Consider the following 27,373-nt stretch of genomic DNA (forward strand, 5'->3'; position numbering starts at 1 on the left):
CCACCACCCCCCATCTCCTACCGCAACCTTGGCCCCTAAACCTGACCTATCACCCTTACATATTTTGTCTCCCAAGTATTTGTCTAAATTATACTCCCTTTGTTTCAATTTAGATGACACACTTTTCTTATTAGTTCGTTCCAAAAAAGAATGACATAGTTCTATATTTAGAAATAATTCAACTTTGAACTTTTCATTTACTCATTTTAGCCTTAATGAGAAGCATTTATCGCTACACAAATATTATGATCCCACAAAGCTGTTACCCCTTAAGTTTTTAAGACCACATATTTCAAAAGTCTTCTTTTCTTTCTTAACCTTTGTGTCAAATCAAACTACATTATCTAAATTGAAACGGAGAAAGTATTGTTATTCAAAAATGTTTTCTGCACCTAAAAATATATAAAAACACCACTTATTTTCAAATTTCAGGAAATTTTCCTCTGTACCAAACACACCCTAATTGTGTGTCACTACCACTGTAACTTTCTCTCTCTTTTGACATTTTACTTTACAAGAAAGGGAGGTGAGGGCACAGTGGTTAAAAGGGACATCGTTTACCGCGGAAACCAAATTCTGAAACAGGAAGAAGAAATTCTCCAGAATATATATATTCTCTTGTTGAAGCTACACTCAGTAGTCAGTAGCACCCCCACCACTTCTCCGAGCCGTTCAAAATCGGAACTGCCAGTTTACTTTTTGCCCTTTCCATCTAAAATCCGCCTCAGCAGATTCCCCAATTTGATTAGTCTTTCATTTCTTTCCCTCAAGCCAAGAATCTCACATATCCTCTCTCTTAGCTTTTTCAACAATGATGCCATTCTTCTTCTCTCCCCCTCTCCCTCTTTCTCTTAGTCCTTTTCAACGACTTTCTCCAAATCCCAGAAAAATCTTTGTCTATACATACTACTCAAATTTTTCTGTCTTCATGCCATGTCTTCTTCAAGTGTCAATCAGCCTTTCACATTTGGTAATGTTTCACTACTTCTTAATTGGGCTCGAAGCTATATAAAGTGTAATCCTTTTTGAGTAATAATAAGAAATGTTGGCTTTTTTGTGTGGGTCTTAGAAGATCACTGTGTTGTTTCTTGATTCGCAGAGAGGAAGTCAAGGTTTATGAGATGGCTTAGTAAGCTTTTCAAGGGTGGTGGCTCAGCCAATAGGAGTGTGCCAGCTGGACGACCACAGTTTCTTGGAGAGGAGGATAACATGGTTAGGCGCCCTCCACCCAGACCACTGGTAACTTTCTTATTCATGTTTTGGATTATGGATTACTACAGATAAAAGCTTTTCTCGGGTAGAGAATTACTAAAAGCAAAATTCTTCTTCATTCAGAATAGAAATCTTGCGCTTGAAAATCAAAATAGTTACTAGTTTGGATATATTGGTAAAGAACCTATGTGTATTGTAATGGTCAAACAGAATGCTGGTTAAATATTTTTATCTGCTGCTTTTGGTCTTTTTATATTTAAATTCTGTAGCCATGATTTGATGTGGTATAATTCCATTTACGTCTAAAGACATTTCCCATATAATTAGCTAGCTTGTGTCATTGGAAGACTGGAATATGGATAGTTACTTGATGTACTTGTGTTCTTCATTTTACCTTTCTAGCCAATGAATTTTGTTATTACAACGATTAACCGCATTCAAGATGACTTGAAAAACTGATCATATGTAAATTAAGTATCAATTCAAATTGATTGCCGGCGATATCTAGTCAAGTTCTTGAAGTTCTTCAAGATATAGTTCCAACTAGAATTAGAAAAGAAAAGGCTTTTACATTCTTCCACTCTCAAGTTTAGATAATTGATTAACTGTATCATCAAACTGATATTAAGCCATAACTAACTTCTTCTTCATTTTTGTTTTGGGGGGTGGGGGGTGGGGGGGAGTATTCTATGTTGAACTGCATATCTTCTTTGATGGAATGGTTTGCTAATGCATTTTAAAAGTTAACAGGATGATCACTCTAGGGCCAGTAAAGAGAAAGAGGAACTAGATCGATCAATTGCACGCTCTCTAGCCAAAGATTCGAAGAGACCAAATGGTATTTATTTATATTTTGCAATCCTGTGGAGCATGTTCTATTCTTTTCCTTCAACAATCTTTTAGAGGGATTAGTTGTTTGTTGACTTTAATATATCACTATGAGTGTGTTGCTCTTTTTCATAGGACAAAGACGACAGGGGACTGGGAAAGATGAAGACCTAGCAAGATCACTCCATGATAACATTAACTCGTCCTCGTATCCTCCTCCACATGCTCCTTCACATGCCCCTTGGGATTACAATGCCAGAGGTTGTAGGTAATTGTTTTATGTTTACAAGATTGAGATTTTGATTTTTGCATTATATCTTGGGAGATGAGAAACTTGGAAACTTATAAAAGCATGATATTTTTTAGTTTTATAACCTTTCAACATTACCCAAAATGTCTTACCTATTTTCGATTTTTATTTTATTTACTCCATCACTTTTTTTTCTTCTAATAATTTATAATCAAAATCAACATATACTTACTCATTCAAAACGTTTAAAATTCAAAATATAGTGCACAATCTATTATCTTTTTTCTAATAATTTATAAACCAAATTGTTTTCCTAAAATTGGTAAATATTATTTTATTGGAATTATTGATTTGGTAACTTGCAATGATAAACACAAATCAACTATTATGCCTGAATCCGAAGCTAGTTGAGTCGGTTATATGAATCCTCTATATTAATTCTCCTTCATTTGGATCCATTTCATTCCGATATTCAATAATTTATGTTTAAGACAAATTAGGGGTTCTCTAATAGTAAAGGTTCTTTATATATCACATTTATCCTTACTCGGAGACACAAATCTTTAAACAAACTAAAAAGACTTTTGGAGTTTTGGCGAACACCGGCTTTAATGGAAATGTACCGATATGATTAAGCATTAATCCAACTAGTTGGTATCGCCTATATAGATCTTTGCTTCATTGTCTTATGTTCCTCGCTAAAACCGTCGGAATTTTGAGAGATTGTAAATCTTTCGAGACAATTTCCCTACATTTGGTTTTAGGTCTACCTTGCCACTTAAAACAAAATTACTTTCATGAAATTTCATTAAATGTTAGAAATTAATTACACCAGGGATCGACATTGACCATGCTTGTTTATCCTAGTTATGGAAAAGCTAACCAGCACAATATAATACAAGAGGAGGTCACCTGTTATATGCTATTTGCCGAGGACATCGTGCTAATTGACGAAAACAATGAGAGTGTCAACAACATCTTGAACTGTGGAGAAGCACTTTAGAGAGCGAGGATTTATAAGTAGAAGTAAGAATGAATATATGCACTGCAAGTTTAGCCAATAAAAGAAGAGTGAAATAGGTGGAATTCGATGGGGATCGCAATGCTAACTGCAAACAGTTCAGATATTTAGACTCGTTGTTTCAGGAGACTGAAATGATAGATGAAGATGTTATAAATAGAATCAAAGTCGTACAGTTGAAATGGGGAAGTGTTACAAGGGTGTTATGTGGATGCCTACCAAAGTGAAAGATAAGTTTTATAAAATATCTATAAGACCAATAATATTATATGAGAGTGAGATTTGGGCACCACTGATTTTGACATGGACTAAAGCACCAACCACCAACATCCACTAGCTTTACATAGTGGAAAACTTCAGCCATGAAAGACACATATGTTTTTATTTGTCTTTCATGGGCTGAAATTTTCCACGATGTAAAGTGCTTTAATGGTTAGTGTTTTAGTAGTTCATGTCAAAATAAGTGGTTATTGTTGGTGCATTTTAAAGTGTCTCATTAGTTGTGCTTTTTGACGTTTAGGTTGTAAATCAGTTGAGCTTTTAGCTCACATTTTTAAAATGTATTAGTGTCGGTCCAATCAAATTGGATCAGTGTCAGAAGGATTCTGTCTCTCTACAGCTAATAAGGCTTATTTGTTGTAGAGAGGCAGAACTCTCTTATCCTTGTAAAATATTGTGTGCTGAGATAACGTATTTTCTTTCTAACTTTTCTCTCTTGTTTCTTTCTTCAATTATGGGAGATTGATTCTTAATTGATTATAGAATATTGAAAACCATAATAGGCGTGATTACCATAGTTTAAAGATTCTTGTTGGATAAAGACCAGACAAATTGTTGGTAAGGTGTGCCGTGTTAATCTAGGCTAGGCAAAACCTTCTAAAGAAAATTCTTTAGCTATCGGTTCAATAGATATTCGCCTTCTCAGTTTTTGGTATTATGTCACCTTGGTATTACACTCACCAATTGGTATCACAACCTAATACCTTTTATTTATATTTGCATAAAATTGGCATGAGATAATATAAATGGAGTAACATGGTCAATGAGCTCATGTAGCCAACCCTAACCAGTTTGGGACTGAGTCCTAGTGGTGTTAGAGATTTATTAGCTTGTGCAATATTAGTTAGTAAGGTTTACTAACTTTATCAGTTATCTTCTACAATGTGAATCAATCAATTTTACATCAAACCAAAAGTCGGCTATATGAGTTCTTTATATTCATTTAAAGATTGTTTTATAGAATTTGACTATTTTTTATGCTGAGCGTCAACATACTGTAGTTGATTCATCTGTCCCTGACCAAGCAAAGCAGCTTTTGTATCCACTGATAATGAAGCAAGATATAAGATAAAATACAGAAAAAATTGTTTCTTTTTCACTTATGGTGGATTTATTACATAAGATGCTGAACATCCTTTGTTTTGGTAAATTCTTTTGCCATCAGATCCAAGTAATTAATCAGAAAAGGTTGATCAATGTTCTGTCAGATGTTTGCTCAAATAGAGGACTGTGACGTGCTAAATGCTATCACATGAAATATTCAAGCAATTCCTTGTTTTTGGTGATATATACTGTATACATAATTCAAACTTCAGGTGATGATTGGATCTGTTTGTACTTTAAAGTACGTGTATGCATATAAGTCAAAAGCGTGGTACTTAAGTAGAGAAGGGTAGAGGGGTGGGCCCATTATCAGGAATTTCCCGGTTATAAAGAAAAAAATACATATATGTTATACAAAGAAAGCGACTGTGTATATTTTATCTTTGTTTTGGAGTACTGAAAATCCAAACTACTTACTCTGTGGTAATAAACTGCTGCATAGCCAAACATGTAGATATCTCAGGGTGAGATAAGTTGATACATATGTACACTTGTCTTGAAGATGAACACTATATGATGTTATAACTATTTCTTCACCATGAAAGAAATTATGAGAATGCGTTTACTTTGCAGAAAATGTAGTGGCTGCCATGGGGATATTGGCTCTGGCAATTATTTGGGATGCATGGGAACTTTCTTTCATCCAGAGTGCTTTCTTTGTCATGCCTGTGGTCTTCAAATTACCGAGTACGAGGTACAATATTGTCCTTGGTGTTAATCATTTCTTCCAACACTTGAACCCTCTTCCAAATGTGAAAATAAAATATTAAACCGTGTAACTGAAAGTCTTGTACAAGCTAAAAGTGTTTGAACCCATTCTCATGTTTAGCTCATTGGTTTTCTTTGTTGATTCAAGTTTTCTTTGTCAGGGAACAATTCATATCATAAGTCATGCTTCAAGGAACTGACTCATCCCAAATGCGAAGTGTGCCACCAATTTGTAAGGATACACTGCTTCTCTGTGTGATTTTGTTACCGGAAGATGCTCATTTCAATCCAAATTTGGTTCATGGTTTTTGTTCGGTCGTCATCTGTGGATTTAGGCCCCTCTTGTATGTTTAGTTAGTGAATAGCATTGCCCTTTGTTCCCACTTACATCTTAGGCCCTTGGAGTCAAATTGTCTATTATGTGTTTATTTTTATCAGAAAACAGCTTCAATATTATTAATGTCTGTGCGGAAAGGCAAAAGTGTCATCCTATCTTTTGTCAGTCATGTGGATAAATTATCAATTTGTAAATTTCTATTAGCAAACCATTGTCAAAGGTAGCATTGTTCCTTACAGGATAATACATCTAATAATCATCTAACACTCATATTTGCAGATCCCAACAAATGGAGCTGGATTGATAGAGTATAGATGCCATCCATTTTGGTCCCAGAAATATTGTCCTTCACATGAGAATGATGACACCAAACGATGTTGTAGTTGTGAACGTCTCGAGGTAGGTATTTCAAATAATGGGAAATGTTGGGTTGCCTCTCATTCAACTTATATGCTTGTTATTTATATTGCTTCTTTATCTTCTCGAAGTCATGTAATACAAGATACATATCACTTGGAGATGGTCGGAGCTTATGTTTAGAGTGCACTGAGTCGGCCATTGCGGACACTGGGGACTGTCAACAACTATACCATGCCATTAGAGACTTTTATGAAGGCATGAATATGGCAATAGATCAGCAAGTTCCTATGTTGCTTGTTGAAAGACAAGCCCTTAATGAAGCCATTGAAGGGGAGAAGCATGTACGAATGATCTCTACTTGTTTTTTCTCTGTTCTTCAGTCTGCAAATATTTATGACTGGAATTTCTTTTAGGGTTTTCATCATATGCCTGAAACCAGAGGTCTATGCCTATCAGAAGAGCAGACAGTGACCAGTGTAAGATCTTCAGTCACTTAGAATCATCCTTTCTAGTGAAATGTCCTATACCTGCTATGACATTTTATTTGAACAAATCCAGATACTCAAAAGGCCGAGAATGGGTGGTCGTGGACTAATAGGAATCAGAACACAGCCTCAGAAGCTAACTAGAAAATGTGAAGTTACAGCTATCCTAGTCTTATACGGGCTTCCTAGGTAACGTATTTTATATATATATATATGTAATTATTCTCCCGACCTCATTGTTGAAAACGATTACCAAAGTGTGGCATCCCCCCCCCCCCCCAAAAAAAAAAAAAAAAAAAACTCAGAAAAAGAAAAGAGAAGGTATTGACACAAAATATAAGGGATTATAAGAAGAGAACTTTCTACAGCATTAAGTTCAATATTTCAATTTAACACGTATTAGGGTAGTTTGCTCAGTAGGGTGTCAAAATTAGTTTTTTTGTTTTTGTTTTTTGACAATGTAACATGTATATTTGTATTAATCAATCTTCAGCACAAAGGTTGTGCTGGAAGCCAAAAGAAAGAGTTTACAAAAGCCTACAAAGCTCCCTATTACAATCCTTGCGCTTCTTACAAGGAATCTAGGACTTGTAAAATTGACTCTAAGTCGTGACGATATTCTGCTTTACACCAAAAACAAAAAAGAAGAATTCAATTCATCTTAATTTTCTGAATAGAGCTAATTGTATCCTCAAAGCATCTTGAGTTCCTCTCCTTCCATACTGTCCACCAAATGGACAATTTTCCATCTGTCTTTGTTTGAAGCAGTGTACTTCCCCCCTACATTCCAGCTTGACAAGAATTCAGATGTTCTTCCTGGCATTGACCATCTAATGCCCCTGAGGTTGATGAATAAATCCCACAACTGACTAGCTGTCACGCCCCAAGTTCGGGAGGCGCGACCGGCACTCAACCGAGTGAACCCGGCCGAGCAAGCCTGCTGGACACTTCCTACCCATCTCACTTATGCTCGAGAGAATACGTGATTTCATTAATTAGACAATAGGAGATCATACAAGTACATTACTAAGCCATTTCATTAATTACATCGTTGTTGAGCTGTCAAAATACACACACCCTACTATTTAGTGAAACAACAATCCAAACACAACATCATCCTTTGACTTCCCAACACCCATATACAACCCACATAATGTCTACGGAGCCTCTAAGTAGATACAAAAGAAAGTACTACAAAAGTGCCGGCAACAAGGCCCCGGCTATACCTTAAAGCGTGGCAATCATATAAGCAAAAGATGTATTACATGACCCCGGGAAGGAATGGGGCTCACCAAGACTGCTGGGAAGATGAAGGCAAGCACCGCTAGCTGCGATCAACACTGTCGGCTATGGAACCACCTACATCCATTAAAAGATGTAGCGCCCCCGACAAAAGGGGCGTTAGTACTGTGGAATAGGATTAGTATGTGGAGCTAAACACCAATCTTAATAGAACGAACAATGAAACAAAAAGAAATCAAGAAGGGAGGTCGTCATGATATACAATAAGAGCTTCAACACATATCAAAACATCAAGCAAGGATCACATAATTTCCGGACAAGTTCTCATTTTATTTACGTTTGATAATCTCAGTGCCATATGCCACAATCCACAATACCACCGTGTTCCTACACGGAGTCCGATCTCGACCCGACCGGCTAAGTCATCTCATTTGAGACATCATCCATTTTCATAATTTCAATCAATCAATTCAGCACAATTACCACCATGTGTGCGGCATGGTGTCCGATCGCGGCCCGATCGACTAGGGAATCTCACTTGAGACATCATCCTTTCAATCGTTCATCTTAGTTCACATTTCCTTTCAATCTTTCATTACATGGCACGTCTAACCTCATATATCACATCGTTCTTGGCCTTTGGCCGCATTTCACAATTCAAGTTCCCTTTTTACACGTTCAACAACATCATCATAGCAACAATAAGGTTTATCATGTAAGGCATGTTCACAAGCAAGGGAAAAGCTCGGGAATTCTAAACCTACAGAGACTTCACATATGAATTGGCACAAAAACCTTTATTCAATTTCTTGACATGAGTTCTTAACCTTCCTCACACATATTCTACACTGTCAAACATACTCACATAGGAAGATCAGACATGATAAGCAGTTAGACAATCATTGAACATGAATCTATCAACACAACACAATAGGGCAAACGATTCTAGCATGATCAATTTAGGGACTTACACCAAGTTCACGGATGTCAGGGGTTCGATTCTAAGAAGAAGGGGGTTTAGCCATACATACCTCAATAGAGCTTTCCTTAATACTTTAAAGGGGGGTTTCCGGAATTAGCAACTTCAATCTATTTTAGCAATATCACAAAATGGGACCCAAAATTAGGAGAATGATGTGCAATTCTAGCTCATTAAAGCATTCTACGAAACATTATGTGTGCATTGTGTTTCAAGACTTTTTTTGTGTAAAATTATATCATCTCACACCCCAATCTTTAACATTTTTAGCTCACAATCTCCCTATACCCTTTTATCATACATACATGCATGCAAGATAATAACTCCAATACCCACTAACTTTCTTGATAATTACCCATATTTAGCTAAAATTCGAAATTAAGGGTTAGGGTGTAGAATCTTACCTCAAGGATGAAAATCTAGTATGTTTTTCCTTGTTAATCTTCAAAGATTTGTGTAAGAATTGAAGGATGCTTTAATGAAGATCACTGTCTCACTTTAGGGCTCCCTCTCTCACTTCATAACATCAAATTTTTGCTCAAAAATGACACATTGCGTGTATTTAATGAAGTTGGGTCGGGTTATAAAGATTGAAGAATGGATAGTCCAAGATTCCGGACCGGGCTACAAACCTGGCGTCGCCAGCTTAAAGCCTGGTCTAGCCTGGCTTTATCCAGGCCTCGCCAGCTTAAAGCCTGGTCTAGCCTGGCTTTATCCAGGCATCGCCAGCTTAAGGCCTGGTCCAGCCTGGCTAAAGCTTGGTCTACCAGTGATGAAAAATTTCAACTCCCCAACGCATTGTTGAACCCCAAACTCCGAAAATGCAACGCATTAGCCTACCTTGATACCACAAAACCTTGAATTACATAGCGAAGTTTTCCCGGGGCCTTACACTAGTCACTCTACAGTGTAGAAACAGATGGCTGATTGTCTCTACCTCTTAGCCACATAAGTAACACTTCGAGCAGATTGGTATTCCCCTTTTCTTCAGGTTGTCATGTGTTAAAACTTCTCTAACTACCAGCCAAGAAAAACATGCCACTTTGTATGGTGTCTTGACCCTCCAGATGTGTTTCCAAGGCCATAGATTGACTTGTCCAACATCTTGGTTTAGATACTTGTAGGCTGAGCTGACTGTGTACACCCCACTGCTGTTTTGGCTCTAGCTAACTGTATCTTCTCCCTTCTGCAGTCCGTTGCATAGCTCCAGAGTGTTAAAGAAGTCTGTTATTCTGGGCAGCTCCCAATCATGTAAAGGTCTTCTGAAAGTGAGATTCCATGCCTGTGCCCTCCGAAGTTCATATACTGTAGCTCTATGTTGTTGATTCAGGGCATAAATGTCTGGAAAAAGATTCATAAGACAACCAATTCCTAACTAGTTATCTTCCCAAAAAAGAGTGTTCCTACTACCCTTACTTTGAATTGAAGCTTGTCAGCAAAATTTGGCCACAGATTCCTTATAGTTCTGCACAAGCTGGTACCATAAGCATTGTTTACATGCTCTGTCATCCAGAATCCTTCCTTTCCATATTTAGCCTTTATAACCTTGCTCCACGAAGCTTGTTCCTCCCTAGTAAACCTCCAAAGCCACTTCATCAAGACTTTTATTCGACATTCTCAAGTTCCTAACCCTGACCTCCCAACTTTTTGCTGAGGGTCAAAGTTTTCCATTTGACTAGATGAAAGCCCTTCTTCTCTTTGTTTCCATGCTAGAGGAAGTTTGTTCTCAAGGTGTCCAGTCTTTTCTCTACATTGGCAGGTATAGGAAATAGGGACAACATATATGTGGGGAGAGCATCTAGCACAGAGTAAATGAGGACCAATCTACCACCCAATGAAATGTAGTTTGATTTCCATCTTGCTAGCTTTTTCTCACATTTTTCCAGGACTCCATTCCAGATATCCTTGGACTTGCTCTTAGCTCCCAAAGGCATCCCAAAATAAGTGGTTGGGATAGAACCAATTTCACCTCCCAGAATTCCTGCTAGCAGCTGAATATTAGATACCCCATTGATGGCTTCGAAAATTATAAGAATCACTCTTAAATACTTTACTTGAATCTGATCAGCATCACAGAAAATGAGGATATCATCTGCATATTGAAGATGAGTAACCTCCAACCTGTCAGTTTGGTTCCTTGCCACATTGAAGCCCTTAATTCATCCATTGCCCTGTGCTATTCTTAACATATTGTTTAACCCTTCCATGAAAAGTATGAATAAGAAAGGGATAAGGGATCGCCCTGTTTCACTAATAATAGAGTCCAAAGGCTTCTTCTGAAGATTAGGCTTTGAGGGATAGGTAGGTTTGTGGGCCAGAACCCTTTGGGCCCCTTCACGTGACCCTTCCACTTTATCAGATTTTGAAATTGGCACATTTCTTGATGTTCCCACGTGACCAACCCTTTCATTAATACCCCTGTACGCCTTTTGTACTTCATGATAGGGTTTCATTGCCAAGCGGTCAATACACTGCTTTCTTCTAACATCATCTTCTTCATCATCTTCTCCGGCAGCCACCCTCGTCGGAGATTCACACCAGATCGGAATAGTAAAGTTTATTCCCTTGTCAACTATAACTACTTCCTTCGGTGCTTTCTCCCCATCACCTCTAATTTTAATGGTTCTTTAAGGAAGTTTCTTCCTCAGTTTCTAGCCAACTACCACAAAGATCTCCAATAGCTTTGAAGATTTTCTCAGTCCAGAAGTGCATTGGGAGACCCATAACTCTAATCCATGTCCAATCTCATTTTTGGTTGATTGAGCAGCAGCCGGCCGTCGGCGACCACCATTCCAGATGAATTTTTGCTCGCTTCCACCTCCATTCCCCTTTAAGGATGTGTTCTGCCATGTACTTGTTAGGAAATTGAAAAAGAAAATTGGGTCCAGCCATTTCGTAGACATCGACTCTAAAGGCTTTCTTCCAAGTGTTCACTGACCAATCACCGGATGTCGGCAAGGGTTGGTTTTTCGCCTAAGCCCTCGTCAAAACTTCCAACAATGCACCTGCTCAGCAAACCATCATTTGTGTTGACCTCACCATCGGAGATTAATATTCTGTTGTTGGGACCATGTGTAACGTGAACTTCATCGCACTCCCTTGACTGCCATTTGCTGACTTTAACAGAAGCGTAGGAAATTTTTGGATCTGCCTTCTTGGGACCATTTGTAATAAATGGCCTTTTATTTTCATTAATGAAGTTCCTGATCTTAAATGCGATTTCATTCCATCCCGCATTAAATGTAACTTCTGGAATAATGGTTCCTGCTCTGTTGTCACCTTGGACAGTAACAATGCTAATAAATCTTCCAAACTTGTTGTATTTCCTGGAACTGTAGAATGATGAATATTGCTCCTTTAGCTGCCATTTCCTTACAAACGTACCAGCATCTTTTGAGGCCTCTTGAAGGACAAAACACAACCATTCCATAGTTTTCCAGCTAAAGGTTGATCTACGTACGAGATTACGACTCCTTTCCACCCATTCGAACCAAGTTTCTGCTCTTGATTCGAGTCTTGTAATGTCATACGATTTGAGTCCAACTGCAAAATAAATCCTATTATCACCTATAATGAACTAGAATAATTTTTAAGATTAATCACGGGAGGATGATTAAAATTAAAGACTCTGAAAAGGACGTCGGAGAACTAGATTATGCCGGAAAAGTGTTGTCTTTTACAGCCTCGAAAGGTGTGCTTGAGAGCACTCTACCAAGAGCTTCCTTTTTCTCTTTTTCTCTTAAGGGGCAACCAAAAAGAGGGCATAGGGAGCATCTACATGAACTAAACAGTTTTCTTGGATGTGCTTTGTGAAATGAAGTTTGAAGCAGATGAAAAGAATCAGTGATCTACATTTTTAGTGGATGGAGCAGACATATTGTCCTTTGCCTGCTCTCTGTATATACTGGTTGTGACAAAGTGATGATGCTGTACTTGTAGTTGTCCATTACTATTACTATTGGATTCTAAAGCGTGTTAAGGCCAGAAACACTTACCATTATCTTTCAATGTGCAGATTACTTACCGGTGCTATTCTTGCTCATGAACTGATGCATGCCTGGTTACGTCTAAAAGGTAATTTGATTGCTGTCTTTTGACCGCGCCTGTATGGGGCAAGGATTCTACAAATACAGGCAATCAAGCAAAGAAAGATTGCTAGATGGTTCATCTTCAACACTTCGTGATGGTTAATACTACCTGATTTCAGTTTTGAGTGAATATACAGTGACCATAGTTTTTACTGAAATTTGCAGGGTTCCGTAATCTCAGCCCTGAGGTGGAGGAGGGCATCTGCCAAGTGCTTTCTCAGATGTGGCTTGAATCAGAAGTAATGCCTGGATCCAGAATTATGCCGTCCACATCCACTGCGTCATCCTCTTCGACATGGTCGTATTCCAAGAAAGGTGGAAAGTCAGGTGTGGAGAATAAGTTGGGTGAGTTTTTCATGCACCAGATAGCTCATGATGCTTCTCCAGCGTATGGTGCAGGATTTAGAGCTGCTAATGCAGCCGTAATTAAGTATGGTTTGCGACGTACATTGGATCACATTCGGCTGACAGGAAGTTTTCCTGTATGATGCAATCATGATAGCTCTTTTACTTCGTTTTGTCGATGATCATTTCCTCTGCTATGTGGCAAGCTGGAGGTCATTGAATCCTCCCATGAGGACGTGAGTCGATCATGCAAAGCTGGATTAGCTCCCACTAACCTTTGGGTTACTGATAAGGAAGAACTTGAAATATCCTAGAATTAGGGAGTAGCATATTTGGCAGTGAATATTAACTAGAAAATGTAATTGGGGGCTGGTGCATTTGGACTGCAAAAAGTTCACATCTGAATGCGTCGGGATCATTATCCAATGTCTTGGACAAATGTTGTTTTGAACGAAATCCTACCTAAGCTGTACCTGTTACAGTTATCACTTTTGGAGTAGTGTACTGCAGAGTGAATCCAATTGTGGCACCCTAAGGGTGTTAGCTTAGTAGTCATTGAAATTGGTAGAGAACTATGAGGTCTCATGTTCAGACAAAAAGTTACTAGGTGACTTTGTCGCATATGTTAAACCCTTGAGTTGATAGAGTTACACTGTATCTATGTTGGTGATGTACCCGACGGATTTACTCAATGAGTGTGCATAGTGGCTTGGATACTACCGTTATCGAAAAAAAAAGTGAACTGAACTGTGTTCTTTAGCCAATGTTCCTACTTGATATATCAACCAACGAACACTACGATTGTCTGGTAATTTTAAATATCTTTGGAGAAAACAAGCTCAAAAAAGGGAAAAGAAGAAGATAGGGAGTATTATAGCAGAAAGTTCTCTGGCAAAATAATAGACGAGCACTGCCATAGAAACGAGTCTACACTGCTGAGCAGATCCCTGTAACAACACGAGCCATCAAGTTTAAACTACTTTGAGAAGGGGCTTATTCCAGAGATAAGAGATGGTTTTGTATTGAAATTCTGCCAATGATATCTATTTACACATATTCTGCAGTATTGCGAGAAGAGTCCGGTGTGGCTACAATTCTAATTCTTTTTCCAATTCAAACAATGACCAAAGGGAAGTTATCCTTTCTTTTCTGTCGTAGGGGAAGGGAGGACAAAGACAAGGTAGTAAATCCATTCACTTCCAAAAGATCGACACAGATTTTAGATTTTCCAGGAATAATTTTGTTTTTAAGTCACTTTTCCAACAAGAAGCTTCAACTCGTAGGCTTATCAAAGGCACCAAGAAGAATCATATCAATTCATAAAATTGAATTGTACTTTAGCTACTGCAATTGTGCCTTCTTTTAACCATCTATACATGAATGGTGTGGGTTTACATCGACAACTTCGAAAGAATTACAAACCTCTGGTATATGATCTTGAGGCGCCTTATACCTGTAAGTTTATTCTCCGATATCTCAAGCCAACACATCAGTCAATATCTGAGAGAATCTGTTTCATTTTCTCGTATGTCATAAAGACAATACCGATACTAGGCACAACCTTGTAATATTCGGGCAAAATTCCTCTATATAAACCACGCAGACCCTCTGTCTGGATAATACGACTGAATGCACCAACCAAACCAGTCTTATAAATACGAGCCCGGCCACCTGCTCCTTCCAATTGCATTCGTCGCCTCACAAGATCCAAAGGAAATGTTACTGCAAAAGCATCCATAAACATAAAGATGAAAGAATTGCAAATAATTAGCATTTCATCATGTAATCAACTTTTTCCCATCAGAAGCACATTTGGGATTCTCAATGCCCAGCTTTAGATAATGCAAAAGAGATGCAACTTATTATCCTACTTTTGTCAAAAAAACTAAAAACTTTGACAAGGTTGTGGTGATGACTTGAAAAGCAACTGATCCAATTATGACAATATAGAATATCAAAATGGGAATGATGAAGGTGATTGCCCATCCACCGGAACATCTAAATAAATTAGAAGCCAAAACATGCACCTGTTAGTATTAACCATCAAGTAGGGAAGCATGGAGAGGTGCAGGTGTGGTGCCTCATAGGGCAAACTACGTGACTTGAAAGAAGTGCTTGTTACAGTGGTATAAGTAATAAAGGCATGCGGAGGGAGCTTCTATCTGGATCTGTTGTACTTAAGAAAGAACCCATATACAGAATTAAGGAGTCTAGATATCTACCTGAAGAAAAAAAAAAGATGGAGAGGAAGTAGACCTACGTATGCTGCTACACTAGAAGAAAAGGTGAAGAGAAAACTAGGTCCCAAATGGCCTTTCACTTTGCTCCAGGAAGGTTCCTCTATCTTCTTTCTTGATGATTCAAAATTCATCATCACTATTTTATGATTTAGTTTCTTCTCTTTCTCCCTCATCCTGTAATTGCTCAGCTTCTGTCAGTCTGCTTTCTTTTCTTCTTGTCCTTCATCCTCCTCCCTGCTTTGCTCTCTCCTATTCCTTTCTTCTATTCTGGTATCTCTTCTACAGCTATCCTCTTATTTTCCTACTTCATCTTGTGATATGACACTTTTATTTTATGCTTTATTAGTAGGAATTTTTAGTCATAACTAGAAATCTATGAACTGCACAGAAATTGGCAAGTGAAATTTATCAAATTGAATGAATTAAATGGTATTATCAGAAGATAATTTTAAAGACAGTGGTCGTCATTACATGTTTAATGCATGTTAGATGTGTATGTACGTTATATGAAGAAAGTGAGTTGAAAAAAATAAGATAGCTGTCAATATCCTATATTATTCTACATTTTCTTCAGTGAAGCTGTGCTTCGTCTTGCTTCTCGCCAATCACACTTTTTGCTTTTAAAACACTGGTGCTAGTTGTACGGAATACATAAAGCCAACTGGGCTACTCCAACTTCTTTTATATCCCAATTTGAAATATATGTCAGAAAGATATACAAATTTCTACTCTTTAGCGAAACTGAAATTGCATAAATAAATTCTGGGTGATGCATACAGTCTGTAAGACATTAACAAAAAAATGCTTTGCAATGCCAAAGCCTTCTATCCCATATCAAAAGATGCATAACAGGGACTTCAGACAAGCAATGAAGAAGGAGCAGGTTGCAAAGATGAACGAATAGATGCAGCCAAGAGGGAGAATCTCTTACGAAAGTCGAAAGGGGTCAGTTTCATTTTTCATGCATGTTTCTTCTTCCATTAATCATTATTCTAGTGGACTTCCAATAAGTTTTCTCCTTTCTTTTTGTTAATCTGTAGATTTTAGTAGGTGAGATTGCCATTTCCTTTAGTTCCCCAGTGCATGCATCTTCTTTTGCTGCTGTCTCTATCTTATTTTTGAGGGTTTCTAGGAAGCAGATGGAATTATTCAAATTTTACATACAAAGACCAGTATAAAACAGCTAATTCTTGATGGTCCTACTATCAATTTTGTAACATAACACTTTCAAGCCTAATTGAGAAGCATACCTCAACGAGGAAGCCTCTCACATTTTGATAACTGCAAATACAAATGGCTCGCGTGCAAATATCCACCATAGTGGAGCCAACTGCATGTTTGGAGATCATCCAATTAAAGTATGAGACAAAAATTATGACTGACATTTCTAGTCAGAAACAAAAAGTTAGTGCGAGAAAGACAAGTAAGCAATTTTTTTTTTGGTTGGGGTGAGCTTCCTTACTAAATTCCAATATGCCAGATAAAGGTGCTCGGGCTCTAAGGGTCAGTCCAGTTAGAAACTTAGTGAGAAGCCAGCACCTCAACCTGCTTCTCTGCATCAAAAGCAATGAGATAACTACATGCATTAACACCTACTTTCAAATACCATAGATTTGTTTAATATCATAATAGTTGAAGGCCTAACTCTGCATATCTAGAACTCAGTCAGTGCCGCACCAACTTTGAGGTTAAGAAACAGCTTGTTAAACACAACATCAGCCTTTCTATTTGTTCATCTATTTTGTAAAGAGTATTCCAATCATTGAATAACAGTTAGATATTCTGTTTGTTTTGATATCGAGAGCTACAGAACACATTTATCAAAGCAGGGTATCATAAAGAAAAAACTGCACCAAAGGTGCCAGGAGAAATAGCCAAAAGGAGGATAACAAGGTTCTTTTTCCTCCCGAACACATTTATGGAATAGGAAGCATGTGGAAGTTGAAGGTTTTGGCAATGTAGATATGTCTCCATGTAGTAACAAGATGTTGAGATCAGAAAATTCAGAGACAACAGCACACTTAAATAAAGTGGTGCCAACACTCAACAAGTTGGGGGGCATTAGCCAAAATTCAAGGAATACAGGTAAGACAATACTTTTCTCCATCGCTATTTCCTGTATAGGACATCAAACCAAAATTGGAAGCTCAAAATTTCTACCACCTTTCATGTACATCAGATCACTGACCTGTTGATGATGCAACGCCTGAAAGACTTCCACAAGCAAGGCTGACCAGGACGGTTGAGTCTTCTGGTCTGATATGAAGAGGTGTGTTAATATAGTGCTATCTTGAGATGAATGCGTAGAGGGACAAACTTGAGAACTGACCAGTGAATGACAGCACATTTCATCGATAGTTATCAAGAGGAAAACAAAAATGATGAAAAGAGAATAGACAGTAAAATCTCATCGAATATTACCTATGAGACTGCCAGTAAGATCTCACAGTGTCATAAACTGAAAAGCTGATTGCCAAATTTGGGCCAACCCCCTTCATGAAATTGAGATATTCATTCAGCATAAAACAGGAAAAGCACAATTCAGCAGGAATAGAATCCCAAGGACAAAGCGAGATACCAATAAAGTAGCACCCATTCCTTTATAAAGGCCGGCTATCCCTTCCTCCCTACTGATGGTTTGTAATGCATGCCAAATGCCTCTGTAATATATTACATTTCTCTGCAAAACTCAAAATGAGTAAACCTACCAAAAAGGATCTAATGTCTCAGAAAAGGAACAAATTGTTACAGAAATATGTAAGAGAAACCATAACCATTTCTGAAATTTCAAAACTATCTTAACTAAGAGTATAAATGAATCTGTGGGCTTTGACTTTCCAACAACTCTGGCATCAAGCAGCCGCTCTAGACTATTGTTTCTTAATCTAGTAATTGGAACATTGGAATCTCACCAAAAGTAAGAATAATAGCACTGATTACTGAAAGCGTATAGTTCCGAGCTTTCAACCAAATGAATAAAATACAAGACATCATTTACAAGATAGAGCAACCCGTTTATAAAATAACTAAGCCAGAACACAGTAATGTGTGTGTGTCAATGTAAAAGCAAACAGCTTTAGCATTTTTCCAGATTATGTACCGTTCATTTACTAGTCAACAATTAAAGAAGAGAGCCTCCTGAAGCTAGTATCCGTAAATAGACTCGCCTAGGGTGCCCTAAGCCCCGAAACTAGTTGGAAAATAGACTGAGCGCTTCGCCGCGCTTCGCAGGCACTTTAGTGAAGTCACCAAGGCTCTAAAGCGTATGTATCATTGCTAATGGGTGTTATCCTAAACAGAGCGAAACTAAACAATAAATATTCCACTTTATTGTGAATTTTTGTTCATATAATTTATTTGTGTATAATTATTATTCCTGAATTATATATATTTCTATTTTTTTCTCCATTTGTGCCTTTCTTCATTAAAACCTGCGTTTTGTGCTTAAAAACCCAAGAGACCTTAGCGCTTTTCTCCTTTGATAACATTGATTATTAACCTTCAATGACGAACTACCCACATTCCATTCAGGACACCTCCAGCCCCTCCCCTACCCCGAGTCATCTAGGAAATGATTAATAATTCTGGTCTTAATGGAAGATGAGGCCGAAATCATCAGACTGAACAAATATTCAAATCCATCTAATGTAATTTGTCCCCAGGAGCTTTGTTCAGTGGTAAGGATGCAACATGTGATTTCTCCAATATTGAGTACTCCAATGAGTAATTAGACAAATCACCTGGATGAAGGCAAATCAGGACATAATGAAAAAGGAAACTACATGAAGATTGAAATAATAATAATACAACTTAGCCTGAGCTTTTTATTGTTTTCAACACCGAACAACTTGGTTCATGTGATCAAGATCATAACTGTTTTAGATACTGAACAAAAACTTTTTTCCTAATACACCGATTAAAAGTAGGTCTTTTGTTCCCTTTTTTTTCCCCCTTTGAACTTTGTCTCCACGGCATTTTGGGAATGATACATTAATTAGCAAATAAACATGTTTCCAAAACCAAATCAAAATTCCAGCTGAATTCCACTCACCTGAGCTGCAAGACGTGTCCTAACAAGATCCAACGGGTATGTAACAGAAGCAGCAGTTATCCCAGACAAACCGCCACCTACAAGTCGTATACAAAGGTCTGCAGTTATATTCTCTCCTTGGCTTTCAACCCCCAAAATCAACTGCAACACCTGTATTTGCATTTAATAATTAAAAAAAAAATAGACTTGGCACTTTAATAAAACAGAATTTCATAGAACGTTTGTACCAACATTCTTGTAGCGTTCAAATGCATAAAAGCTAATAGAGGAATATGGAAGGCGGTGAGCAATTGTGACCAAATTCCCCTTCCAAAATGCCCGATACCCTTCTTCACGTACAATACGTGAAGCCTCCTGCCATATACTAGCTTTTTTTAAGCTACCAGCATCCGCGTGCATTCCTTGCACCTATAAACACAAATTAAGTTTCACTTAGAACTATAATAATCAGTTTAAAATATTAGGAAAACATAAAGTAAAAATTTGAACCTGAAAGAGAATAGTAAGCCGAGCAAGGGGAGCAGTGCAAGTCTTGCTGACGGCACCGGCAACTCCACCGGCGAGAAGCTGAGGAACAGTCCCGATCTGAGACTGCTGACGGCGCTGCTGCGTGATCAATTTACGAGATGCTCCGCCGTCCACAACCACTGCTCCGCGGCCACATCCTCCACCGCCGGCGCTTCCTCCTCCATCCACCACCACTCCTACTCTGGCTTCAGTCTGCATCGTATTCTCACCCAATGGATTGAGCGGTCTCTAATTTTGAGAGGTTACCAGTTTCTGCAACGACCTATTGGTTTCCTGTCGATTGTTTTGCTAGCGTGGTTTGGACAAAGATTAACATTGACAGAACGACGTCGCTGGGACTCAGTCTGGTGACTGAGTATAGTAATTTATTTTTTAATGGGTGTGCGTGTGACTCCGCAATAAAGTGAAAACTGGAAGGGAGAAGAGCATTTGTTAGGTTTGCTTTTCCCAATAAAACCCAATTTACTTACACACCGACCTTAACGTGCTCTCAAGTAATTTTCTGTTTCAAGTCGGGCCAAATTAATTATAGCTCTAATTATCTTTGAACCTTTTTTTTTTAGAAACTGGATACTCCTATTATATATTGATACTAGAACATGTTCAAAATATTACATCCCATAGAGATATTCAAATTATATTTGAACTTTGTTTTCTCCTCTTTTCTTATTTATTTATTAAATCGTACTTCAACTTTGTGATTTCATTGAACAAAGACAAGTTTGAAGTAATGTCACATTTAATAAAAATATGATGTACAAGAACATGCTTGAAGTAGAACCAACTAGCACCAGCAAACAGACATCTGAAACAGTTGAGTTAGAAGAAATCTTAGAAAATGAAGTGGCTAGAGGGATTACAATTGATTCTGAAATTGAAGATGAAGAACCACAAGCTGAATCTGGATCGGAACCAGAACTAGAACCGGAGATAAAATCAAATGCAGAACCAAATCTAGAGTCAGGACTTGAATCAAATTCGGGATCAATTACTCTTGAACCTACATTAAGGAGATCTAAAAGAGTCACGAATTCTCCAGATAGGTTAACTCTCTCTCTTCACTATTTACTTCTGACTGATGCTCGAGATTTTGTGAAGCAATGCAGGTGATAGACTCTGATAAGTGGAAGCTAGCAATGAAAGAAGAAATGAATTCTTTTCAAAAGAAGAAAACATGGATACTTACAGAGTTACCAAAAGGAAAGAAGGCATTGCATAACAAGTGGGTGTAAAGAGTCAAGGAAGAACATGATGTTGAGAAGAGATACAAAGCACGATTAGTGTCGTACGCCTTTTTTCTCGCGAAAACGGGTTTCGATATGTGACAACTCTTTAAAAAAGAGTATTAAAAGAGAAAATTCGCCACCTAACGATTTTTAAGGTGCATTAGGGCACCTATTTGCAGATAACTCTGTTTGACTAGTCAATGTTACCAAAGATCGGGTAAGGGCTCAAGTTACCTCAAATAGAAGGTGTTAAGCACTCCTCAAGGTCCAGAACTGTGGGTCCCGGCCGAACTTAAATTATGTGAATTAGTCTACGTGATCAAATAAACAAAGAGAGCACAAAAAATCTAATTTTATTACAAAGATATTAAATAGAGAGGTACAACTATTTCAATTCTACCAGAGAGAAAAAAAGGGAGGGGGGAGAGGGGTCCTATATTTTTTAGCCTAAAGGATCACCCCGTGCAACATAAATAATATTTCGTAACTCCCTTGGGGTAGGGTGTTACTCATATTATTCAACAGGCACAGATTATCATCTCCTGCTACCCGATTACTATGTTAAAGTTGTTTACCTAAAAGCGCTCTAATTCAATTCTAAGTCGTGCCCTACGTGTGCACTACCCGTCCCACACCTATAGTCCAGGGGGTTTAGGACCTCTATTTGGATGGGTCTAGACCTTATATGGGCTGCTCAAAAAATGCAAAACTAGGCGACAAGCAAAACACATAAAGACTTCACATAAAAGCAACTAAGGGTTCACATTGACCCCTACACTTAAACAACAAATGCATTCAAACACATATGCAAATTAGGAGATTTTCAGAATTCAGAACCTTAAACCTATGGACATGATTTCTAGGTGGCTTTGAATCAAAGTAGGTGGACAGTTTCAGATGCAGAATGTCACACCTCCTTTTTCCGCACCCGCGGGGGTACAAGGGAGTTTTTTCCAATTAAAGGACGATCGAAACGGGATTGGTTTATTTATTTCAGAGTCGCCACTTGGGAGATTTAGGGTGTCCTAAGTCACCAAATTTAATCCCGAATCGAGGAAAAGAATGACTCCATATTACAGTCTGCGTACCAGAAATCCGGATAAGGAATTCTGTTAACCCGGGAGAAGGTGTTAGGCATTCCCGAGTTCCGTGGTTCTAGCACGGTCGCTCAACTGTTATATTCGGCTTGATTATCTGATTTTATACAAATATGAACTTATGTGCAAAATTTTATCTTTTTACCGCTTTCTTACTTATTGTTATTATTTTACGAGAATTGCAACGTCGTGGAAACATATCTCGAACCACGTTACATCAATGCACCCGTAGTTGTTTGGCATATCTCGACTCGGTTGAGATTTGGATTTGGGTCACATAAATGTGCACCCGAGTTAAGGAAAATAAATTATTAAAGGCGCGCCTAAAGCAACTAGCGTCTTGTTATTTTGGGGAAGGCCGTAAAATTCGCTAAACGGCCTGTCCTCGAATTCTAAGTATTTTAATATATACATTTAGAGGGCCCCGCAGCTTGTGCATTTTTTGTTTGTCGAGGCTCGTCTCATTCATTATTAAAAAGAATTTGCAATGTCATGGAAATACATCTCAGACCACGTCACAATCAATGTACCCGTGATTAGAGACACATTTCGATTTCGTTGAGATTTGGATTTGGGTCACATAAATGTGCACCCGAGTTTAAGGAGATAACATTATTAAATACGCGCCTAAAGCAACTAGCGCATTATTATTTTGGGTAGGGCCGTAAAATTTGCTAAACGGCCCGTCCCGGAATCTAAGTATTTAATACATATATTTTGTGAGGGCCCCGCAATTTGTCCCTTTTATTTGGCGAGGCTCGTCTCATTTTTATTTTTATTTTTTTTATTTTTTTAAAAAAAAGGATAAGGCTAAAATAACCACATTTCTGCTACTTTGCAAGGTCATGGGTTGTAGATCGAACTTATTTGATGAAACAAGTATTTTTTCGTGGAATTAAAATTACTACTATGGTTTTGACATTACTACTACATGTATAAACAATTATTAAGACAAACTAAATAATTAACACCTTTCGGAATGTGTACAAACACTTATCGCAACAAATATTTGGATAACAATAATCTGAGCATGAGGAAACAAGATGCCGAACAACTACTTAACATAACGAAACAAAGGGAAAGACATTCACGGCCAAATTTCAATGCCATACGGAGTTAATAAGCAAGAAATAGCAATTAGCAAACATCATATGTATATGTCTCGCTCAATTCGCGTACTATCCGCATGAACTAGGATGGTATTTCAAAACATCACATATACATATTACTAACAGCAAATATGAAGGACACGGACAGAGATGACCTACTTGAGATTAACGTCCGATGCGTTGGACCTGCGACGAAATCTCGGACAACAACCTTGACGTACCGGACCTCGACAAACCAAAGACGACCTCAACGGACTGCACGACGGCAGTGAAGGAACAGCGATAACATGGGCTGATTGGTTGTCGTGTTTGGACAGAACAGCTGAAGCAGTGGTGGTGGGTCGACAAGGAAAACAACAGCAATGGTGATTGCCGGTGGTTGTAGGCGATGGGGAAGGTGACGATGGAGGTGGTGTTTGGGTGGTTTGCTGGTAGCGGGTAGTGTCGAGGGGGTGTGACTGGTTTCAGTAGGTGTTGTTTGGCGTGAGGCTGGTGAAGGCGATGGTTATGGCGGTTGACGGAGGTGGTGTTTGCTGGACTGCTTGGGCCGTGACGATGACGGGGAGGCAGCTGGAGGTGGAAGGGTTGTGGTGGTTTTGGGTAGGTTTGACGATGGTTTAGGGTGGTGTTTGGGTAGTGGTCAGTTTGGTGGTGCCTGGTGATGGTGGTTTTGGCGACGAGGAGGGTGAGGACAATGGTTATGGCGTCGGGACGTAGGGTCGAACGGAGGTGTTCGCCGGCGAGGAAGGCGACGGGGGCGTTGGGCTATTTCGGACGTGAGGGTGACGGGCTCGGGTTTGGATAGGGTTCCGACGTGTTTTCTTTCTTCTTCTTTAGGAAGAAGAAGCATGAACAGTGCTCCTTGTTTTCCCAAAATCCCCCTTTCTTCAAAGCCTGTCCGTGCATTTGTATAGTCTTTGCCAAGACAATGGACCCCACGTGTGTAGGGGTCCAAGATTCATGTCCCCCATGCGCGGTGGGGTTCCCCGTGTATGGTGTTCCGTCCGTGTTCCCCACGCGTGTCCCTCATGTGTGGTGGACTCGGATTATTATGGGCTAGGTCCGAAATTAGGCCTAAAACCGGGTAGTTTGAACCCGAATATTATTCTTTTGCCCGGACCCGAGAAATAGGAACACGACGTTGCTCAACTGATTATGTAAGCAAAATAGCTACTAAAATAAGACTTAATTATTTAAAACAAAACTATATTATTATTTTCTTAATACTTTTTCGAGATTAAAATAGCTACAAAAATATTAACAAAACTATTTTTTTGTAATTTTCGTTTTTATATAAAGATAAAATATAAAGTAATATTTTTGTATTTTTTCAAAAATTAAAATGACTACAAAACATTAATAGGACTATATTTTTTTGGTAATTTTCGAAATTATATAAAGTACAAAATAAGGTACTATTTTTTTTGTATTTTTCAAGTTTATGAGAAATACATAAACTAAAAATTTATATATATATTTTTGTAATTTTTCTTTTTGCAGCGAAATAAAGTAAAATAGTCAAAATGGCTATATTAGACCTAAATTACATATTTATGCTAAAAATGTGAAAATTCTTGGGGAGGGTCAAAAATCACATGTCTACAGCTGCCCCTCTTTGACTGGAAACACGAAGAGTTTCCCGACAAAGAACGACTAGACATGTTTTTGACCCGACCATTACTTGGACGGACTACACTAAGGAAAGGAAGGGGATGTGACCGAGCCCTGGTATCTGAGCTGCCTACATATCCTTGGTTATACAGGAATCAGGTCACGTGTAGTTCGGGAATGAGAGATGGTAGATTGTACCGGGGTGAAGAGCTGATCGAGGTGCCGTTCCATTGAGGTTCCGGTCCGTGGTCCTGTCATTACATCAAAAATGAAAACTGAAAAAGACTAGCTAAGCCTATCAGCTACTAGTTACAAGGATTCCTATCTGTAAGTCTTCTGAAACTTGGTCTTGAGTCTTGAATGGTGCTTCATACAGACTTCGGATTTGAACCTTGATACTGCTAGTTGTAGGTGCTAGTTCTTGAGCAGACCACATCTGTTCTCCACTTCCGTACTTTGGGTTCGTTTGTTTTTTTTCTCTTTTCTTGTTTTTTTTTCTTGTTTTTGTGACCAGCTTTTGTTGACCATCTCAGACTGTTGACTCGCATTCTTGAGGCGAGCTTCTTGTTGTTTCTAACTTGGATTGAATGCTGGGTATTTCTGTTGTAGCCTTCTGCCTTCCAATGGGTTACGGCTTGACTTTGAACGATGTTCCTCTGTTCTACAGGCGGACCCCTAACTTCTTCAATCTTCGACATATAACAACCTCCGCTCTACAGGCAGGCTCCTGACAACCAAAACAAACAACACAAATGAAATTTCCTAACCCAGTTCGCACTGGGAAGGTTTGTGAGTCGTTAGCAAAATCGTAACCCACCAATACTACTGATATAATGCTGAGAATGAACTAAAGACCAGACTAGGATGTGCATCTCCGACGAGTAAAATCTCAATTTAGGAAGTGAGTCTCCTAAAATAAAATATAACCTGAAAAAGCCAAGCTAGGAACCGCGCCTCCTATTGGTAAGACATCGAGTGTATTCCCTTGTTATACAGGTGGGCGCCTAACTTCAACGCTTGAAATGTAAAGACTGAAATGTATGCCTCTGTTCTATGGGCGGGCTCCTAACTTCAACACTTGTAATGAAAAAGACTGAAATGTATTCCTCTCGTTATACATGTGGGCGCCTGGGTTTAAGAAAACTAAACATTGATAATCTTAAGAAAACTAAAAATGACTCCTTTTTTTTTCTTTTTTTTTCAAATTCAAACGTTGTTGTTTTTTTTTTCAGACTAAAAATGACTCTTTTTTTTTCAAATTATTCTAGGAGAAAATTCGTCAGACTAGGATTTTTTTTTTTGGTATCTTAGGAGAAAGATTCGTCAGACTAAGATTTGGATCCTAGGAGAAGGTTCGTCAGACTAGGTCTCTATCTTAGGAGAAAAATTCGTCAGACCAAGATTTTGATCCTAGGAGAAGGTTCATCAGACTAGGTCTTGTTTTTTTGGTATCTTAGGAGAAAGATTCATCAGACTAAGATTTGGATCCTAGGAGAAGGTTCATCAGACTAGGTCTCTATCTTAGGAGAAAAATTCATCAGACTAAGATTTTGATCCTAGGAGAAGGTTCATCAGACTAGGTCTTGTTTTTTTTTGGTATCTTAGGAGAAAGATTCATCGGACTAAGATTTTGATCCTAGGAGAAGGTTCGTCAGACTAGGTCTCTATCTTAGGAGAAAAATTCGTCAGACTAAGATTTTGATCCTAGGAGAAGGTTCATCAGACTAGGTCTCTATCTTAGGAGAAAAATTCATCAGACTAAGATTTTGATCCTAGGAGAAGGTTCATCAGACTAGGTCTTGTTTTTTTGGTATCTTAGGAGAAAGATTCATCAGACTAAGATTTTGATCCTAGGAGAAAGTTCATCAGACTAGGTCTTGTTTTTTTTGGTATCTTAGGAGAAAGATTCATCAGACTAAGATTTTGATCCTAGGAGAAGGTTCGTCAGACTAGGTCTCTATCTTAGGAGAAAAATTCATCGGACTAAGATTTTGATCCTAGGAGAAGGTTCATCAGACTAGGTCTTTTTGTTTTTTGGTTATCTTAGGAGAAAGATTCATCAGACTAAGATTTTGATCCTAGGAGAAGGTTCGTCAGACTAGGTCTCTATCTTAGGAGAAAAATTCATCTGACTAAGATTTTGATCCTAGGAGAAGGTTCATCAGACTAGGTCTCTATCTTAGGAGAAAAATTCGTCAGACTAAGATTTTGATCCTAGGAGAAGGTTCGTCAGACTAGGTCTCTATCTTAGGAGAAAAATTCATCGGACTAAG

The 27,373-nt window shown here is 38.4% G+C and overlaps 2 protein-coding genes across 5 annotated transcripts; one reads left to right on the forward strand and one right to left on the reverse strand.

Moving 5' to 3' along the window:
• Positions 1 to 288: 288 nt before the first annotated feature.
• Positions 289 to 14,304, forward strand: LOC104247811 (protein DA1-related 2-like). Its single transcript, XM_009803927.2, has 12 exons — positions 289 to 970; positions 1,100 to 1,239; positions 1,963 to 2,050; positions 2,176 to 2,308; positions 5,268 to 5,388; positions 5,551 to 5,634; positions 6,019 to 6,138; positions 6,228 to 6,440; positions 6,513 to 6,575; positions 6,658 to 6,773; positions 12,821 to 12,879; positions 13,059 to 14,304. The coding sequence occupies exons 1-12, from the start codon at positions 934 to 936 to the stop codon at positions 13,379 to 13,381; spliced, it is 1,497 nt and encodes a 498-aa protein (XP_009802229.1). The 5' UTR covers positions 289 to 933; the 3' UTR covers positions 13,382 to 14,304.
• Positions 14,305 to 14,529: 225 nt separating this feature from the next.
• LOC104247810 (uncharacterized) lies at positions 14,530 to 20,462 on the reverse strand. Of its 4 annotated transcripts, none has more exons than XR_716316.2 (9): positions 20,019 to 20,458; positions 19,761 to 19,937; positions 19,530 to 19,679; positions 18,057 to 18,158; positions 17,900 to 17,970; positions 17,667 to 17,734; positions 16,941 to 17,031; positions 16,729 to 16,808; positions 14,530 to 14,960 (listed from the first exon to the last, which is right to left on the reverse strand). XR_716316.2 is itself a non-coding variant. In XM_009803920.2 (9 exons), the coding sequence occupies exons 1-9, from the start codon at positions 20,253 to 20,255 to the stop codon at positions 14,958 to 14,960; spliced, it is 1,047 nt and encodes a 348-aa protein (XP_009802222.1). In that variant the 5' UTR covers positions 20,256 to 20,461; the 3' UTR covers positions 14,530 to 14,957. The 4 variants fall into 4 exon arrangements, 3 of the variants coding, with proteins under 3 accessions (XP_009802222.1, XP_009802224.1, XP_009802227.1); XM_009803920.2 differs by having other exon boundaries at positions 17,667 to 17,802; positions 20,019 to 20,461; XM_009803922.2 differs by lacking the exons at positions 16,729 to 16,808; positions 16,941 to 17,031 and having other exon boundaries at positions 20,019 to 20,460.
• Between the last annotated feature and the right edge of the window lie 6,911 nt (positions 20,463 to 27,373).

This window comes from Nicotiana sylvestris, chromosome 3, assembly GCF_000393655.2.
Source record: "Nicotiana sylvestris chromosome 3, ASM39365v2, whole genome shotgun sequence".
Classification (NCBI taxonomy): domain Eukaryota; kingdom Viridiplantae; phylum Streptophyta; class Magnoliopsida; order Solanales; family Solanaceae; genus Nicotiana; species Nicotiana sylvestris.